Genomic DNA, 18,893 nt, shown 5'->3' with positions numbered 1-18,893 from the left:
GTGGAAGATGGATGTAAGCATGACGGTTTCTTATTGTGGCTGCACATTCTAGTGCTGAGGGACGACGCAGTGCTGTTTGTTGCGACACGTTGCAGAATGTTAAAGAAAGATGAATTAGTAATGCGCTTTTGTGGAGTATAGCATACGGATTAATGAAAAGAAGACGAAGGTTTTTGTAATTAATGGATCCCCAGAAGATAAGGCCGACATGCAAGTGGAAAATATTAAAAATGGTCGGTGTGCAAAATACACTTACGAGTAATTGGGTAGTGTAATTACGGATTAGAAACCGATATCTGCTGATGTTAGATTACATAAAGCCAAAAAGATGTGCCATCTCCTCAATTTTATATCCTATGTTAAAAACATTTCTTTTTACATTAAGCGAAGTGTGAATGACGCAGCACTATTGCTGTCCATACTGTATAGATGTGAGTCCTGGCTTGGGAGTGACCTTAAGTCAGTACCAAGCTATATAACTGGGGATCTGAAGCAGCTCTTAGGCTTGAGCATCACCACTACCAACACGCTGCAATCTTTTGTCTCGTCCTGATTAATAACATATGTTTTGTTAAACTCAGATCTCAATACTCGTGGCATGTACTCATCAGGAGGATAAGAATGAGCTTCACCGCATCGCATTCATGCGGCTCCGCGTCAATAGCCACATTTGGCAGTGAAGACGGACGGTGGAACAGTGGGAGATTGGAGGGATATTCTTAGAGGAGCTGCTGTGTGGGTGCGGTGCTATGCAGAGGAGTGGTACCTACTGGAGTAATATCCTCGCTGGTAATACTTCCGTGACCTGTATGGATTTACCTTTTTAAACCAGGTGATGTCATTTGATGTGCATAGTTGCTGTGAGGTCCTATACAAAATTTTGTCGCTCTTCTAACGGTAGATGGTGTGTTTGTATAAGTCCAATTTAATAGCGTGTTTTCATACTTGGTTTCATTGAGTTTTTTTTTTTTTTGTTTATTTTATGTACTTGTTTTAGGTTGTACATAAAGTTAGTGGAAGGGGACTTTTATGTATTTTTGGTTTTAATTCTTGATTTTACTAGGTTTTAGTTGTAAAATATGCCGTTTAGTTACATTTTTTTTCTATTGTTTTGATAAGTTCTAATGGAGGCTGACGTTTTGAAACGTTTCTTTTACTATTTTTTTTTACATTTTTTTTTCTTTTCTCTGTCACTATCAGTATGTGTTGTAGGTATGAATTTATACATATAACATTAATTTCACATCGCTAAAATATCTATCTATCTATCTGTGTATGTGTCTAGAGGATCACTTGCTAATCCTGCGATCACCAACAACACAGCAGGACTCCATGAATGAAGGTTGAGACCTCCAGCAGTGTGATCTCAGTGTTGCCGCAAGGCCCTTCATACGTCATACACCCCTAACCCTCTTGTTCAAGGTTACAAGCTGCTTGCTGCTTGGTGAAAAAATTACGTGTGTGTGTGTGTGTGTGTGTGTGTGTGTGTGTGTGTGTGTGTGTGTGTGTGTGTGTGTGTGTGTGTGTGTGTGTGTGTGTGTGTGTGTGTGTGTCATAATAACAAACTGGACTAGTGCACATGTTGCGATAGCTCATAACACACACACACACACACACACAGACACACACGAGTAGTATATAATTAACGGCCTAGGAAAATGTCACTTCATTCGCTTGCAGCGTGCTCACCAACATCTGCGGAATGAGGTGAGTCTGAGGTGCACTCCTCACACAGACAAGCAGACCTTCGTCCTCTCTGTCTCAGGGAGAGCGTAACACATCTAAGGGTGTGCTGGTTACTCCTATCACCTTTTTACTCCTTGAGTTCCGGAATATGGTTATTGTTTAGTGTATACGATCATACATTTAACATTCATTCGGATGATTCTGTTTGAAAGAGATTTGTTCATGCGTATAAAGCAGCCTTATGAAGAGATGTCACTTGCAACACCTGTCCCAGATCACCTTAAAATTCGCCAACCGAATGTGAAGACATTTCTAAGTATAACGCCACTCACCACACATCTATCTTTGCTTATATTGGCACAAAGAATAGGTGTGGTTATCAGGTGGACTTAAATATAGTTTAACTTAGGTCAAGGAGTGTTTATAATGCTGGTGATCTGGTGATTGGACTCTTCTGGAAGTGAGAGTTGGTGTTCTGACTCTACCGTTTACCACTTTTTTATTCCTTTTACCTATGGCTGATACTGATCTGGGAGTCTGTTGTTCCTTGTTCATTTTTTATTTTTTTTCCCATTCTCAAAGCATTAAGCTCAAAGTTTAAGCTTCATAGAAGCAGTGCTGATTTCATTCTTAGTGATGGTTAAGTACTTAGGACAAGCAGTGTGAGATTAAAAAATTCATCAATTACCTACACTAAGGTAATGCGTAAGGCCTCTTACATTCAGTTCGTCTATTTAAGGGATTACATAAAAGATCATGTTAAATGAAGGCTCAGAGAATTTGCAGTTCAACTCATTACACTACTTTCTCCTTATTTTGTTTAATTTATCCTTAACCAGAAACCATGAATCTCTGATCCCTTGTCTGATTCCTTGCCAACTTCATTCACTTTTTTTACGTGGAAGAATACATAAGAACATAAGAAAATAAAGGAAACTGCAGGAACCTGTAATAATAGGACACACTGGAAATTAATAGGACGGATCGATTAATATCTTTCTCTTCTCAACTTTTCTGAAGCTATATATATATATATATATATATATATATATATATATATATATATATATATATATATATATATATATATATATATATATATATATATATATATATATATATATATAAACCAAGTAATGAATAAATTCAGATGTGAAGTTCTACGTATTTTTTTTTATTTTGTGTTAAATAAAACTTAAAAAAAAAAGAAGGATAAGCAGAATGAAAGCCTTCATTATATGTATTTTCTTCAAAATCAACAGATGGAAAAGGTTAAAAAATGTAGTTATGAAGTGGGCAACGTGAATCAGATAAATTACAGACTTCTGAGGATGACACTTGCTTTACTGCCCCAGGTATTCTTACAACGCCACACTCACGCCTACTGCTTCTGGCCACTCGTAAACATTTCCCATGATGTTAAGATTCATATTAGCAACAATGTTATCTTACACTTAGACTAACACTAACAATAACCTCAATACTTACACGAGTATTAACACTTACACTAACATCAACAACAACATTTATATCAACATCATCCTAACACAATCTCACTAACACTCACTCACACTTACACTGATACACATTAACACTTACTATGGCTGACTTACACACATTAACTCACAGTCACAAATCACAATGACACACACACACACACACACACTAGCACTAATCACATTACCACTAATGAACATCTGCATTTACAGCCGCATTAACATAAACAAAAAATAAATAAATAATTAAAAAATAAAATAAAATAAACTCTATGTAAAAAACAAATAAAAACAAAAATGTGTATAGTGCATATGACGAATTATAGTTTTTATTACCAGTGCTACTTTGGGATGTGATAAACTCGTCACTTGGGTAATAACGAAATTATATATATATATATATATATATATATATATATATATATATATATATATATATATATATATATATATATATATATATATATATATATATATATATATATATATATATATATATATATATATATATATATATATATATATATATATATATATATATATATATATATATATATATATATATATATATATATATATATATATATATATATATATATATATATATATATATATATATTTTCTTTTTTTTTTCTCTCTCATAGATTTCCTAATAGTATATATTTGCAATGTATTGTACTGTGTATGGCACCCATTGTAAGTGTCTAAAGCATTTATTTTTTAGTAAAGTCTTGCCATCCGACTATTTTTCACTTTCAACAGCAACATTGTAATAGATTATGTTCGTAGGTCAAGTACACCACTGTGGGCTGCTGGAGTACAATAATGCAGCCTTCAGTCCCCATGACCGCGACTGTACCTCTGCTCTTCTCCTGCAGGTTCTTGGTCGCCTTCGTTGGCCTGTTGTGTGTGGCGAGAGCAGCATTATCCTTCCATCTTCCTGCTGCCCAATCCCCACTCTCCCTTGGCCTTCTTGCTGGGTAAGACACCACCGCCTCCTCCACCATTATCATTTTACTGGGCATTTATTTTCCTAGCCTATAATCCATCTATATAACAGGCCGGCAATCCCACACGGGATGGCATTCACCTACAACTTTATTAATACACCTATCTTGCTATTTCAGTGTCTGAAATGTGTCATTGTGCACTCTAACTTAGGAGACAAAATTAATCTTCAATTCTGTGTCCTTGCATGTATTTTTGTACAGTGCTTTGAATGTTAGCAAAGCTGCATACATATAAAGTTAATATTTATTTTTACTAATGGCATTTCTCTCCATTGACTTCTTGAATTTTGGAGGAGCTGGTGTTGAAATTATTGCAAAGTATGACAACAGAAGAAAAGCAAGTTTTTAATCTTACTAATGGCTTTACTCTCCATTCACTTCAAGGTCTTTAGTGTGGGTCTTAAAATGGTGTTGTCACACTAAATAATATTTTGTGGTTCTCTTATCTCGATTATTGTCTCTTATTCTTTTCTTTGTCTTTATCTCTGCATTTTTGTGCTTATCCGTATTTATCTTTCCCTTTTTTGGGAGTCTCTTTCGATTTTTTTTTTTTTTTTTTTACGTTAGAGGGTCACTGGCCAAGATGAACACAAAGAGGAAATAAAATCCCATTCCGTCCAGAAAAAAAAGTCAAAAAAATGTCAAAAGAATCATCCTCTTGAAGAGAGGATACAGAAGCAGGTAGGGAGTCCCAGAGTTTACCACAGAATGAAATGAATGGTTGAGAATATTGGTTAACTCTTCCATTAGAAAGGCGGACACAATAGGGATGAGAAAAAGAAGAAAGTCTTGTGGAACGAGGCCACAGGAGGAGTTAGCATGCAGTTAGCAAGATCAGAAAAGCAGTTAGCATGAAAATAGCGGAAGAATATAGCAAGAGATGCAACATTACGGCGATGAGAAAGACGTTGAAGACAGTCCGTTAGAGGAGAGGAGTCGATAAAACGAAAAGCTTTTGATTACACTCTGTATAAAAATAGCGGTATTAGTGGAAACCCATATCCACATACATGTGAAGCATACTCTATACATGGGCGGATAAGGCTCCTGTACAGAGTTAGAAGCTCCTGGGATGACGAAAACTGGTGGAGACGGCTCAGAACACTTAACTTTAGAGAAGCTGTTTTTAGCCAGAGCTGAGATGTGAAGTTTCCTATTTAGATTGTAAGTAAAAGACAGACCGAGGAAGTTCAGTGGAGAAGAGAGGAACAGTTAAGTGTCATTGAAGAAGAGGGGATAGTTGAATGGAAGGTTGTGTCGAGTTGATAGATGGAGGAATTGAATTTTTGAGGCATTGAACAATACTAAGTTTGCTCTGCCTCAATCAGAAATTGGCTTCCCTGTATGAACTGTTTACTTCCTGAAGGGTTGGACGTCTATGAAAAGACCTGGGAAAGTACAGGATGGTATTATTAGCGTAGGGGAGGATAGGACAACAAGTTTAGATCACTCTTCTTGGTTTAGATCACTGATGGATAATAGGAAGAGAATCGGTGACAGGATAGAACCCTGAGGAACACCACTGTTAATAGATTTAGGAGAACAATGATCGTCTATCAAAACAGCAATAGAACGGTCACAAAGGAAACTTGAGATAAAGTTACAGAGAGAAAGAGAGAAGCTACAGGAGGGTAGTTTGGAAATCGAAGCTTTGTGCCAGACTATATCAAAACCTTCCTGTTGAGAATAGATTAAAAACTTCAGATAGGTAGGGAATTAAAGAAATAGAACGATAGTTTAAGGGATTTGAACGGTCACCCTTTTTAGTAACAGGCTGATTGTAAGCAATATTACAGCAAGAAAGAAAGGTAGATGTTGATACACAGAGTTTGACTAGCCAAAGTGCGAGCACGGAGGCAGAGTTTTGGATTTCATTAGGTCCATAAGCCTTCCGAGGGTTTAAAAAAGCGAGGGCATGGAAAACATCAGTGGAAAGGATGTTAATGGGCAACATGAAGTATTCAAAGGTTCGAGGAGAGGGAGAAAGAAGTCTTGAATCATCCAAGGTAGAGTTTTAGCAAAGAGTTGAGCTTTAGAAAGAGATGAGATGGCAGTGGTGCTATCAGGTTGAAATAAAGAAGGGAAAGATCAAAAAACAAAATTATTAGAGATGTTTTTTTGATAAGTGACAGAAGTCACGAAGGAAGTTAGATTTTGAAAGATTTTTGTACGTTCTATTAATGAAGGAGTTTTTGGAGAACAGACCTGCAATAAATCGGCCAGAAATTTAAATCGCTTGATATTCAGGTGATGGAAGGCTCAAGTTATTTCTGTTTTTCCCTGTCTTTTTTATCAAACTTTTTTTTTTTTTTGCTTTCCTTAGTTTCTCCATCACTATTCCTTTATTTTTGTCTCCACTTTTGTGTCCCTGTCCTTGCAGCTCAGTTTCTTCACTTCTCCACGCTTCTCTCCTTTTTCCTGCATCTCTCTCTGCCTCTCCACTTTCCTCTACTCATACTTTAACTTTCCACCAGTTTCCCACACGCTTGCCTATACACTTCTCTCCATTTTTCTCTACTTATGCCTCCGCTTTCCTGCACCTATACACGCTTGTGTATAGGTGCACTTGTGTATAAGTGACTTCTGTTTACCTACTTCTACTTACACCTGCTCTTTCTTCCACTCTCCTCCACTTTCTCTCTCTTTCCTCCTCACTTTCCTTCACCTATGCCTCCACACTTCCCTTCACATATGTTTTCACACTTCCCTCAACCATTACCAACTTTCCCCCCGCCCTGTCCTCTCCACTCCTTCATCTCTCACCGGCGTTCACTTCTGCAGGGATGTGGCTGTTGACCGGGGAATCTCTCCACGCCTTATGGCCACTGATGATGATGGTGATTCACGTATGATGAGGGACGCCTCTGCTTCTGATTCAGCTTCATCTTCTGAAGAGTCTGATGATTCTAGTAATTCTTCTTCACGCATGATGAGGGACGACTCTACTTCTGATTCTTCTAATGATTCACGAATGATGAGGGACGCCTCTACTTCTGATTCTGCTTCATCTTCTAATGAGTCTGATGATTCTAGTAATTCTGGTTCTTACTCACGTATGATGAGGGATGACTCTGATTCTGATTCTGATTCTGGTTCTAGTGTTTCTAATGATTCACGCATGATGAAGGATGCTTCTGCTTCTGATTCTGCTTCATCTTCTAATGAGTCTGATGATTCTAGTAATTCTGGTTCTAACTCACGTATGATGAGGGATGACTCTGATTCTGATTCTGATTCTAGTGTTTCTAATGATTCACGCATGATGAGGGACGCCTCTGATTCTGATTCTGCTTCATCTTCTAATGAGTCTGATGATTCTAGTAATTCTGGTTCTAACTCACGTATGATGAGGGATGACTCTGATTCCGATTCTAATTCTAGTGGTTCTAATGATTCACGCATGATGAGGGACGCCTCTGCTTCTGATTCTGCTTCATCTTCTAATGAGTCTGATGATTCTAGTAATTCTGGTTCTTACTCACGCATGATGAGGGATGACTCTGATTCTGATTCTGATTCTAGTGTTTCTAATGATTCACGCATGATGAGGGACACCTCTGATTCTGCTTCTGATGATTCAACTTCTGATGATTCTAGTAACTGATGATGGTTATGATGACTCATGCATGACGAGAGCCGACCCAGATTCAAATGTGGACAATGATTCTGAGGAAGATGATTTTAAATCTAATGAGTCTGAACCTGAAGATGATGATAAGTGAGGAGAATAAGTAAGAGTGACATTTCTAATTCAAGAGAAACAGTGATCCCTGTAACCGAGGAGAACCACTGATCCCTTTAAAGAGAACCAATAATCTCTATGACTCAAGAGAAGAAAAATATCCCTCCGATTCAAGAAAACTAAGGATGCGTCCAGTAGAGAATTAATGATCCCTGTAATTCAGAAGAACCAAAGTTGCCTCCAAATCAAGAGAAACAGTTACAGCGACATTGAGAATGACAGCGAGCACTGATACCTACGATACCACTGATGCCTTCTCATTTGCAATCATACATGTAAACATGAAAGATAAATAAAGTATTTATTGGCTAATGTTTTCTTTGTTTCTAATATTAATAATTATGTTTCTAATAATTTTTCTTTAATCATATATCAAGTTGTGTGATCACCATTAGCAATGCAAAGGTTCATGCATTTTCTGAGTTTCACATGAAGCCGATGCATTAACAAATGATAATGATTATTAACAACTACAGCAAGAAAAACAGCAATAACAACAACAACACCACCACCACTACTAACATCAACAACAACATCAACAACAACAACAACAACAACAACAACAACAACAACAACAACAGCAGCAGTACTAGTAGTAGTAGTAGTAGCAGTAGTAGTAGTAGTAGTAGTAGTAGTAGTGGTAGTAGTAGTAGTAGTAGTAGTAGTAGATTGATTTATTAGTCTACTGGCTCTGCAACATCGCTGACATATGGCGCTGCTACTTTTTTTTTTAAAAACAACAATGATTACAGGTAAGAATTAAAAACAAAAGTATGTTAGGGCAAAAATATTTAAATCACTAAAATGTCAGCATATTACATAAAATGGAATGGACTTCCCAAACATTAACTGCAAAAAAAAAAAAAAAAAAAGAGATGGTCTTTAAAATAAAGGATTTAAAGTAACGTGGAACTGATCCCAGTGGCCCAGAACAGCGCAATTGGTGTTGTTCTTTCTGTACCCAAGGCACTGAGCTCATTGAACTACATACATGGTGTTGTTCGCTATATGGCTAAGATACTGGCCCTACTGACCCAGGCATGAAGACAAAGCGTTGTTCGTTGTATATCTTCCTTACTTACCTCCAGGTTGTCCCACTGCAAGGATAATGCTCTGCCCAATACTATATTACTGATAAAATAATAAAAAAAAAAATCAATAAAATGGAATTGATAATTTGTTCAAAAGATCAGTCTTCTCCAAAACAAACAAGAACCTCATCTCCCATTAAAAGTGGCCTCTCTCCAAATATTAGTGACATTGGGAATGTCCTACCCTCAACGCGACAACGGAAAAAGTATCGCTCCTTCAGCTTCACTAGACTTTTTTTTTTTTTTCATGTACGAGGGACGCTGGCCGAGGGCAACAAAAATCCAATAAAAAAAAAAAAAGCCCACTGAGATGCCAGTCCCAGAACAGGGTAGTCAAAAATTGAAGGATGAGTGTCTTGATACCTCTCTCTTGAAGGAATTCAAGTCAGAAAAAAGTGGAAATACAAAAGCAGGCAGGGACTTCCAGAGTTTACCAGAGAAAGGTAAGAATTATTGAGAATACTGGTTAACTCTTGCATAAAAGATGAACATGAAAGATGGACATAAAAGGGGTGAGAGAAAGAAGAAAATCTTGTGTAGCGAAGCTATCAGAGGAGGGGACGCATGCAGTTAACAACATCAGAAAAGCAGTTAGCATGAAAATAGCGGTAGAAGAGAGGTAGAGATGCAACATTACGGCGATGAGAGAGAGGCTGAAGACAGTCAGTTAGAGGATAAGAGTTGATGAACCGAAAAGCATTTGTTTCTGCCCTCTCTAGAATAACGGTATGAGTGGAATACCCTGAAACATGTGAAGCATACTCTATACACGGAGGAATAAGGCCCTTGTACAGAGTTAGTAGCTGGGGAAGTGAGAAAAATTGGCGGACACGTCTCAGAACCTATAACTTCATAGAAGCTGTTTTAGCTAAAGATAAGATGTGAAGTCTACAGTTTAGATTATAAGAAAAGGACAAACCGAGGATGTTCAGTGTAAAAGAGGGGGGAAAGTTGAGTGCCATTGAAGAAGAGGGGATAGTTGTCTGGAAGTTTATGTCAAGTTGATAGATTTGAATGAATTGAGTTTTTGAAGCACTGAACAATGCCAAGTTCTCTCTGTCCCAATCAGATATTTTATAAAGATCAGAAGTCAGGCGTTCTGGGACTTCCCCGTATGAAATGTTTACTTCCTGAAGGGTTGGACTTCTTTGAAAAGACATGGAAAAGTGCAGGGTGGTATCATCAGCGTAGTGGTGGATAGGACAAGAAGTTTGGTTTAGAAGATCATTAATGAATAATAATAAGAGAGTGGGTGACAGGACAGAACCTTAAGGAACACCACTGTTAATAGATTTAGGAGAATAACAGCGACCGTCTAACACAGCAGCAACAGAACGGTCAGAAAGGAAACTTGAGATGAAGTTAAAGAGAGAAGGATAGAAGCTGTAGAAGGATAACTTGGAAATTAAAGTTTTGTGCCAGACTCTATCAAAAGTTTTAGATATGTCCAAAGCAACCAAAATCTCTAAAAGAGGATGACCAAGAGTCAGTAAGGAGAGCCAGGAGATCACCAGTAGAGCGACCTTGACAGAAACCATACTGGCGATCATGTAGAAGGTTGTGAAGTGATAGATGTATAAGAATCTTCTTGTTGAGGATAGATTCAAAAACTTTAGATAGGCAGGAAATTAAAGCAATAGGATGGTAGTTTGAGAAATTAGAACGGTTACCTTTTTTAGGAACATGCTAAATATAAGCAAACTTCTAGCAAGAAAGAGAGGTAGATGTTGACAGACAGTGTAGAAAAAGTTTGACTAGGCAAGGTGCAAGCACGGAGTCACAATTTCTAAAAACAATAGGATGGACCCCATGAGATCCAAAAATCTTTCGAGGGTTAAGACCAGCGAGGGCATAGTAAACATCATTCCCAAGAATTTTAATAGGTAGCATGAAGTAATCAGAGGGTAGAGGAGAGGAAGGAACAAGCCCTGAATCAACCAAGGTAGAGATTTTAACAAAGGTTTGAGCGAAGAGTTCAGTTTGAGAAATAGATGTGATAGCAGTGGTACCATCTGTTTGAAATAAAGGAGGGAAAGAAAAAGAGGGAAAATTATTTGAGATATTTTTAGCTAGATGCCAGTTTGATACTGAGAGATTTTGACATTTTCTTTTAATAAAGAAGTTTTTGGGTAGTTGGAGAACAGACTTGGCATGGTTCCGGGCAGAAATATAAAGCGCATGGGATGCTGGTGATGTAAGGATTAAGTACCTTCTGTGCGCCACCTCTCTATCATGTATAGCACGATAACAGGTTGTGTTAAACCAAGGTCTAGAATAGAAGGCTTAGGATGAGAAAAAGAGTGAGGAATGTACGCCTCCATGCCAGATACTATCACCTCTGTTATGCACTTGGCACACAAAGACGGGTCTCTAATATGAAAGCAGTAGTCATTCCAAGGAAAATCAGCAAAATACCTTCTCAGGTTCCCCCAACTTGTAGAGATTAAACGCCAGAGGCACCTCCGCTTAGAAGGATCCTGAGGAGGGATTGGAGAGACAGAACAATATACAGATATGAGATTGTGATCGGAGGAGCCCAACCGAAAAGAGAGAGTGACAACATAAGCAGAAGGAATAGAGGTTAAGAAAAGATCAAGAATGTTAGGCGTATCTCCAAGACGGTCAGGAATACGAGTAGGGTGTTGCACCAATTGCTCTAGGTCGAGGAGGATAGCAAATCTGAAGGCTAGTTCACCAGAATGGTCAGTGAAGGGAGAGGAAAGCCAAATCTTTAAGAATTGAGATTTCTACAAAAGGGAAGAAAGTCAGGATGAGCTCCAGTTTGGAAATTATGTCGTCAAAGAATTTCTTACAGTCAGAAGAGTTAGGTGAGAGATATGAAGAGTTAGGTGAGAGATATACAGCACAGATATATTTAGTTTGAGAGTGACTCTGTAGTCGTAGCAAGATGGTGGGAAAACTCGAGAGCACGAGAGCAGGTAAAGTCGTTGTGCACATAAATGCAACATCAACTTTTGGATGGAAAATGAGGATAAAGAAAGTACTAGGGATTAGAAAAAGGGATAATATCAGTTTCCTCAGACACCTGTGTTTCGGTGAGGAAAAGAAGATTAAGTTTAGTAGAGTAGAGGTAGTGATATATATACTGAAAATTGGATATTAGAACGCGAATGTTGCAGAAGTTAATGAAGAAAAAGTTGCGGGGGTGTCAAGACACTTGGGGTCGATATTGGAAGAGCAGTCCGACCTGGGAACATTTGTGGTCCCCTTCCCAGATGGGGACACTTCACTATAAAGTGTCTCACTGTAAGGCAGTCATCACAAAGTGGTTGGGTTTCCCGTTACGTGATGTAGCCATGATTGAGACGCGTGTGAACTGTCTGGAGACGGCCAGTGCAGTCCTTCAGCAGCGATCTTACACAATGACATACGTCCATGGACAAAAAGTTACAGAGGTTATCTCACCAAACTTTGTAGGGGCAAGCAAATCCTCCTACTTGCCCTGCCAACTGCCAATAACGTCTATGTTTATATTGGAGTTAAAATCATGAAATGGAATGAGGCTGAAATGAGCAACCTGAGTTATTGCATCTCTAGGCAGCCTATTTGCCTTTTCATTTCCCGAAACCCCAACATGTGCTGGGACCCAGCAAATCCTCTATGTTGTAAAACCTAAAGCCAATGAAAAATCGATAAAACAAAAGGATGAAGGGAAGGAGGACTAAAATGTTTTACAGCAGAAAGAACATTAAGAAAATCACTAAAATACGTATAAAATAGGAGAAGAAAAAAGCAAAAATAGTTCTTAAAGCTAGGATAAACAGAAACAATACTGGGGAGGCTACCACCTTGAAAGAGTAGAAGAAAGGTAACACCAAATCCGACTACACCTATGGATATTGAGCCGTACACAAATACAAGGATGGAGTCGGTATGTGTGGAAGTCTTCCAAGAATAAGGCATGGGTCTCAAAATCCGGTAAAAATTTCTTATTATGAATAACAGGGCAACAGAACAAAAACAAAAAAAGTGCTTTGAACTGCCAGTAAACAACACTAGACCAACACCAGCAGAGACAGGCAGAGACATACAGAAACGGAAGGTACATTTAATACCACCATACCAGATGCAGCCCTGAATCCAAAAGATATATATATATATATATATATATATATATATATATATATATATATATATATATATATATATATATATATATATATATATATATATATATATATATATATATATATATATATATATATATATATATATATATATATATATATATTTATTTATTTATTTATTTATTTATTTATTTATTTATTTATTTTGTATGTACAGCGCCTCTCGTTCCCCTTTTGTTTTCGACCACACCTTCGGTGGCATCACGTGCACCCCCTCAGACAGCAGATGGCCTCTGCTGAAAACTGAAAACTGAAAACTGCTTAAAAGGCACATTTCTAGAAGTTGCGTTGTGTTCGATTGGAGGCAAAGAGCGAGGTGACTTGAATTTTTTTAACGAAAAAAAAGTATTATAAGTAGGTGTGACCATCTTTGCGACAACTCTTGAGAGGAAACACGCTTGACGGGAGATGTCTGAGGTGCAGGGTAAGGTGCAGGAGATGGGTCACTAACAACAGGTGACAGACTATGAGGATGAAGGAATTCCTACAGTTTGTTACTGATTTTCATGGCAAAATGAAAAAAAAAGAATGGGTTTAATGGGTTTAATCTCAATGGTGGAAGCAACACGTCTTTCCCGAGGAGTAAGATAAGTAACATAACTTGTGAACTATAAGAAGACTTATAGTTTATCTAGACTCATCTGATCATTTTGTGTCCAATTTCCAGACTTCAAAAATTTAATGGCATCATATGCATACTCAGTAGCATGAACTTGACCAACCATGTGACCTACATTTCCAAGCTGTGTTGTAAGTGTCTCAGCATAACGAAGAGCCCATAGCAAGGAATCATGAGGCTCCAAGGACACACAAGAAATTACTATGAAAATCAGTATAATTATCCTGAAGCATACAAGGCTTAAAGGAGTGAGCTGACACCATGGTAAAGGCAAGTGAGCCTGGAATTGATTGTGACCAAGCAAAAACATCTCATGTGCCCCAGAGATGATGTTACTGTTAGTCATCAAGTCCTCACATTGCTGTGAAAGCGACAATGGAGAATACTTATATATATATATATATATATATATATATATATATATATATATATATATATATATATATATATATATATATATATATATATATATATATATATATATATATATATATATATATATATATATATATATATATATATATATATATATATATGGCTTAGTATTCCAACTATTCTCCATATATATATATATATATATATATATATATATATATATATATATATATATATATATATATATATATATATATATATATATATATATATATATATATATATATATATATATATATATATATATATATATATATATATATATATATATATATATATATATATATATATATATATATATATATATATATATATATGTATAATTTAATTTGATGTGAGGCTTTCCTGAAGAGACAGAATTTATTCACGGTTATAATGATTCTTCGCAGTGTCTGTTACCTACACGTACACACATATAGTGAATGGTCAAGAAGGTGTGGGGATGGAGTGTATTTTCTTAACTGTTTCTATAGTTTGAAATAATGCAATGGAACTTATTGGAGTTTTCAAGGTCAATTTCATGATTAATTCGTGTAAGGACATTTTTTTTTTCAAATACTGAATAGATTTGACCAGATGACTAGCACACCTGTGGCAGTCACAACTCATGCAGTGGTCACACCTCGGCTCGTTGCGTCATAACTGCTCGGCTGCGTGACTTTGAAAAAAATAAAATACCACCATAGTATAAAACACTTCTCTGTCGCACCTCGACTAATTTCAGAAGCATTTACTTTAATTGATACGGGTTTTACGTGTATGTGTGTATATATATATATATATATATATATATATATATATATATATATATATATATATATATATATATATATATATATATATATATATATATATATATATATATAAAGTTGTGTTAACAGTTTAACAAGAATTCTGTATGTTTAACAAAAGAAACACTCTTGAGAATCCTTCTACTCATCTCTGTGGCCTTTGAAAATAGTTGTGGTGAAAAAGCAAAGCGTTTCAGACTATGGGTCTTGCTCGGGGCGTCGCGTGCCACGTCATGGCGTCACAAATCATGGCTGTGCGAGAGCAGGCGACAGGTAATGATTTATTACAACAACTGCATCCTCTTGGTGCTAACTATATTAGCTGAATCGGTGGTGACGCAGACAAATTTTTAGAGCGACGCCTTTACAGAGTTTAAAATAACCATATTTATAAAAGGTGAGCGAGATATAATATCATAAAAATATGAAAAATTTTATGTGATGGGTTGAAAAATAGCCAGCTTTGGGCAGACCTCAAAATCATAAGAACATAAGAACGTAAGGGAAACTGTAAGACGCCATCAGGCCTACACGTGGCAGTCCCTGTATGAAACACAACTACCTCTATCCACCTATCATTCCCATCCATAAATCTGTCTAATCTTCTTTTAAAACTCCCTAATGATTCAACCCTAATAATCTGACTGCTGAGTCCGTTCCGAAGATAACCACGCCCCACAACTGACCACTCGACCTACCTTCATAACACACCTCTTTACACCCCTGACGAGCAATGTAACAGTATAAAGTACGTGCAAATTTTCTCTACCTTTATACTCTACTTATTTATTTTTTCTTTCTTTAATGTAAGAGTGGCAAGGAATTTCAAAAGGAAAGAAAAGAAAACTAGTATAGCAGCAGTAGTAGTAGTAGTAGTAATAGTAATAATAGTAATGATAATAATGATAATAATAATAATAATAATAATAATAATAATAATAATAATAATAATAATAATAATAATAATTATTATTATTATTATTATTATTATTGTTATTATTATTATTATTATTATTATCATTATTATCATTATTATTATTATTATTATTATTATTATTATTATTATTATTATTATCAATATTATCATTATTATTATTGTTGTGGGAACAATTTGACTGTTTTACTCACCCAATTATCTGCCAGCTAACACATTAACGCAGAAAGCATCGCTAAATATAAATATAAATAACTGATAACTTAGTTGTGTTTTATATGGCCGGGAATGATGGTGGCTGCTATGGGTGAGTTATAATTTCTGAGTTTACAAACCAACTGGACTAGCCGTGTTTCGTAGCTAAGGTAGCTTCCTTGCGGTATCCAACTGATGCGGGATTGTAAATTCTTTTCAGCTTAGCGAATTTAACTACAGGCAACAGGTAGAGTGGCGAGAATGCGTCTTAATAGGACTGTTGGTCTGGTAGCGGCTCATTGACGACTACTGGGCGACTACTGAGGGTGTGTTCGGAACAAGACGTGAACTTTGTTCCTCAGCTTGCCACGTCAAAATAACAAAAGCCTTGCGAAGCCGCTTACGTCAACTCCCTATTTTTATTTTAACAACTGATACTTAGTTTTATACTAGATTAAACTTTATTACCCTCTAATACAATTTTACAATTTATGCACTATCAGGAAAACTCTAACATGGTAAAGAAAGCGCGTGAAATAAGTTGCAAATAACGAACTATTTTGACAGTACAGGGATGTTAAGCCTCAGGTAAAAAATCTCTCTCTCTCTCTCTCTCTCTCTCTCTCTCTCTCTCTCTCTCTCTCTCTCTCTCTCTCTCTCTCTCTCTCTCTAGAGGAAGATCAGTTCACCAATGGAGGAAGAAGGAAGGGAATGGGAAGCGATGGGAAGTGGGGAGTGAAGAAAAAAGCAAGTGGGACAGAGAGAGAGAGAGAGAGAGAGAGAGAGAGAGAGAGAGAGAGAGAGAGAGAGAGAGAGAGAGAGAGAGAGAGAGAGAGAGCGTAATAATATTAATGAAAATAATAATGAAAATAAAGAAAAGTGGTAATAATAACAAAGAAATGATAATAATAATAATAATAATAATAATAATAATAATAATAATAATAATAATAATAATAATTATGATAATAATAATAATAACAATAACAATAATAAATCATTATTATTATTATTATTATTATTATTATTATTATTATTATTATTATTATTATTATTATTATTATTATCATTATTATTATTATTATTATTATAAGAAAGAAACACACACACACACACACACACACACACACACACAAACACAAAACTACCTAGCACCTAATAACACACACACCCTTCACTCAAAAATTTTAAAATCATCATGGCGACTCCTACACCAGTCTCGGAGTCCCCATCTGGGGAGGGAACCATAAATGTCCCCAGGTCGAACTGCCTTTCTGTCGACAACCCTAAGTGTCTTGACACCCCCCTCAACTCTTTCTTCATTACCTTCTGCAACATTCGCGATCTAAGATCTAATTTTCAATCTGTAGAACACCACCTTTCCTCTTCTAAACCTCATCTTCTTTTCCTCACTGAAACTCAGGGGGCTAAGGCAACTGAGAGTAGGCCCTTTTCTGTTCCCTCCTACTTTCTCTTTCCTCATTTTCGATCCAAAGCTGGATGCTGCATTTATGTGCGCAATGATTTAACCTGCTCTTGTGCCCACGCTCTTGAATCTTCCGAGTTTTCCACGATCTGGCTACGACTACAGAGTCAGTCTCAAACTAAATTTATCTGTGCTGTATACCTCTCACCTAACTCCTCTGACTATGAGAAATTCCTTGGCAACTTAACTTCTAAAGTGGAGCACATTCTGACCCTCTTCCCTTTTGCAGAGATCTCCATTCTTGGAGACTTCAATGCTCACCACCTGCTTTGGCTTTCCTATCCCTTCACTGACCATCTTGGTGAACTAGCCTTCAGCTTTGCTATCCTCCACGACTTAGAGCAATTGGTGCAACACCCTACTCGTATTCCTGACCGTCTTGGAGATTCGCCCAACATTCTTGACCTTTTCCTGACCTCTAATCCTTCTGCTTATGCTGTCACCCTTTCTTCTCCGTTGGGCTCCTCCGATCACAATCTCATATCTGTATCTTGTTCTATCGCTCCAATCCATCCTCAGGATCCCCCTAAGCGAAGGTGCCTCTGGCGTTTGGGAGGACCTGAGGAGGTATTTTGCTGATTTTCCTTGGAATGACTACTGCTTCCGTGTCAGAGACTCGTCTTTGTGTGCTGAGCGCATAATAGAGGTGATAGTGTCTGGCATGGAGGCGTATATTCCTCACTCTTTTTCTCCTCCTAAACCTTCTAAACCTTGGTTTAACACAGCTTGTTCTCGTGCAATACATGATAGAGAGGTGGCCCACAAGAGGTACTTGAAAATTCCATCACCAGAATCTCATGCACTTTATATTTCTGTCCGGAACCTTGCCAAGTCTGTTCTCCACCCAGCCAAAAACTCCTTCATTAACAGAAAGTGTCAAAACCTTTCAAGATCTAACTCCCCCCGTGACTTCTGGCATCTAGCCAAAAATATCTCCAATAACTTTGCTTCTTTTTCTTTCCCTCCTTTATTTCAACCAGATGGCACCATTGCTATCACATCTATTTCTAAAGCTGAGCTCTTCGCTCAAACCTTTGCTAAAAACTCGTCCTTGGACCTGATGGGGTTCCTCCTATTGTACTCCGAAACTGTGCCTCCGTGCTTGCACCCTGCCTGGTCAAACTCTTTCAGCTCTGTCTGTCAACATCTACCTTTCCTTCCTGCTGGAAATTTGCCTACATTCAACCTGTACCTAAAAAGGGTGACGTTCTAATCCCTCAAACTACCGTCCTATTATTGTGACGAATTTTTAACAATGGC

At 37.0% G+C, this 18,893-nt stretch overlaps 1 protein-coding gene across 1 annotated transcript; it reads left to right on the top strand.

Annotated features, from left to right (window-relative positions):
* The first annotated feature begins 1,628 nt into the window (after positions 1-1,628).
* LOC135092828 (dentin sialophosphoprotein-like) lies at positions 1,629-8,246 on the top strand. The gene is made up of 3 exons (XM_063991573.1): positions 1,629-1,707; positions 4,061-4,162; positions 6,974-8,246. Exons 1-3 carry the CDS (start codon positions 1,703-1,705, stop codon positions 7,794-7,796), a joined length of 930 nt encoding a protein of 309 aa, XP_063847643.1. The 5' UTR covers positions 1,629-1,702; the 3' UTR covers positions 7,797-8,246.
* Positions 8,247-18,893: the final 10,647 nt, after the last annotated feature.

Source organism: Scylla paramamosain, chromosome 41, assembly GCF_035594125.1.
Source record: "Scylla paramamosain isolate STU-SP2022 chromosome 41, ASM3559412v1, whole genome shotgun sequence".
In the NCBI taxonomy this organism is placed as follows: Eukaryota; Metazoa; Arthropoda; class Malacostraca; order Decapoda; family Portunidae; genus Scylla; species Scylla paramamosain.
The sequence above is the reverse complement of the archived record's forward strand: the minus strand, read 5'-3'. Positions and strand labels throughout refer to the sequence as shown.

Excerpts from the sequence above, each read along its gene's own strand:
- LOC135092828 (XM_063991573.1), top strand. Across the intron at positions 4,163-6,973 it reads TCCCTTGGCCTTCTTGCTGG|GGATGTGGCTGTTGACCGGG; the intron begins GTAAGACACCAC and ends TCACTTCTGCAG.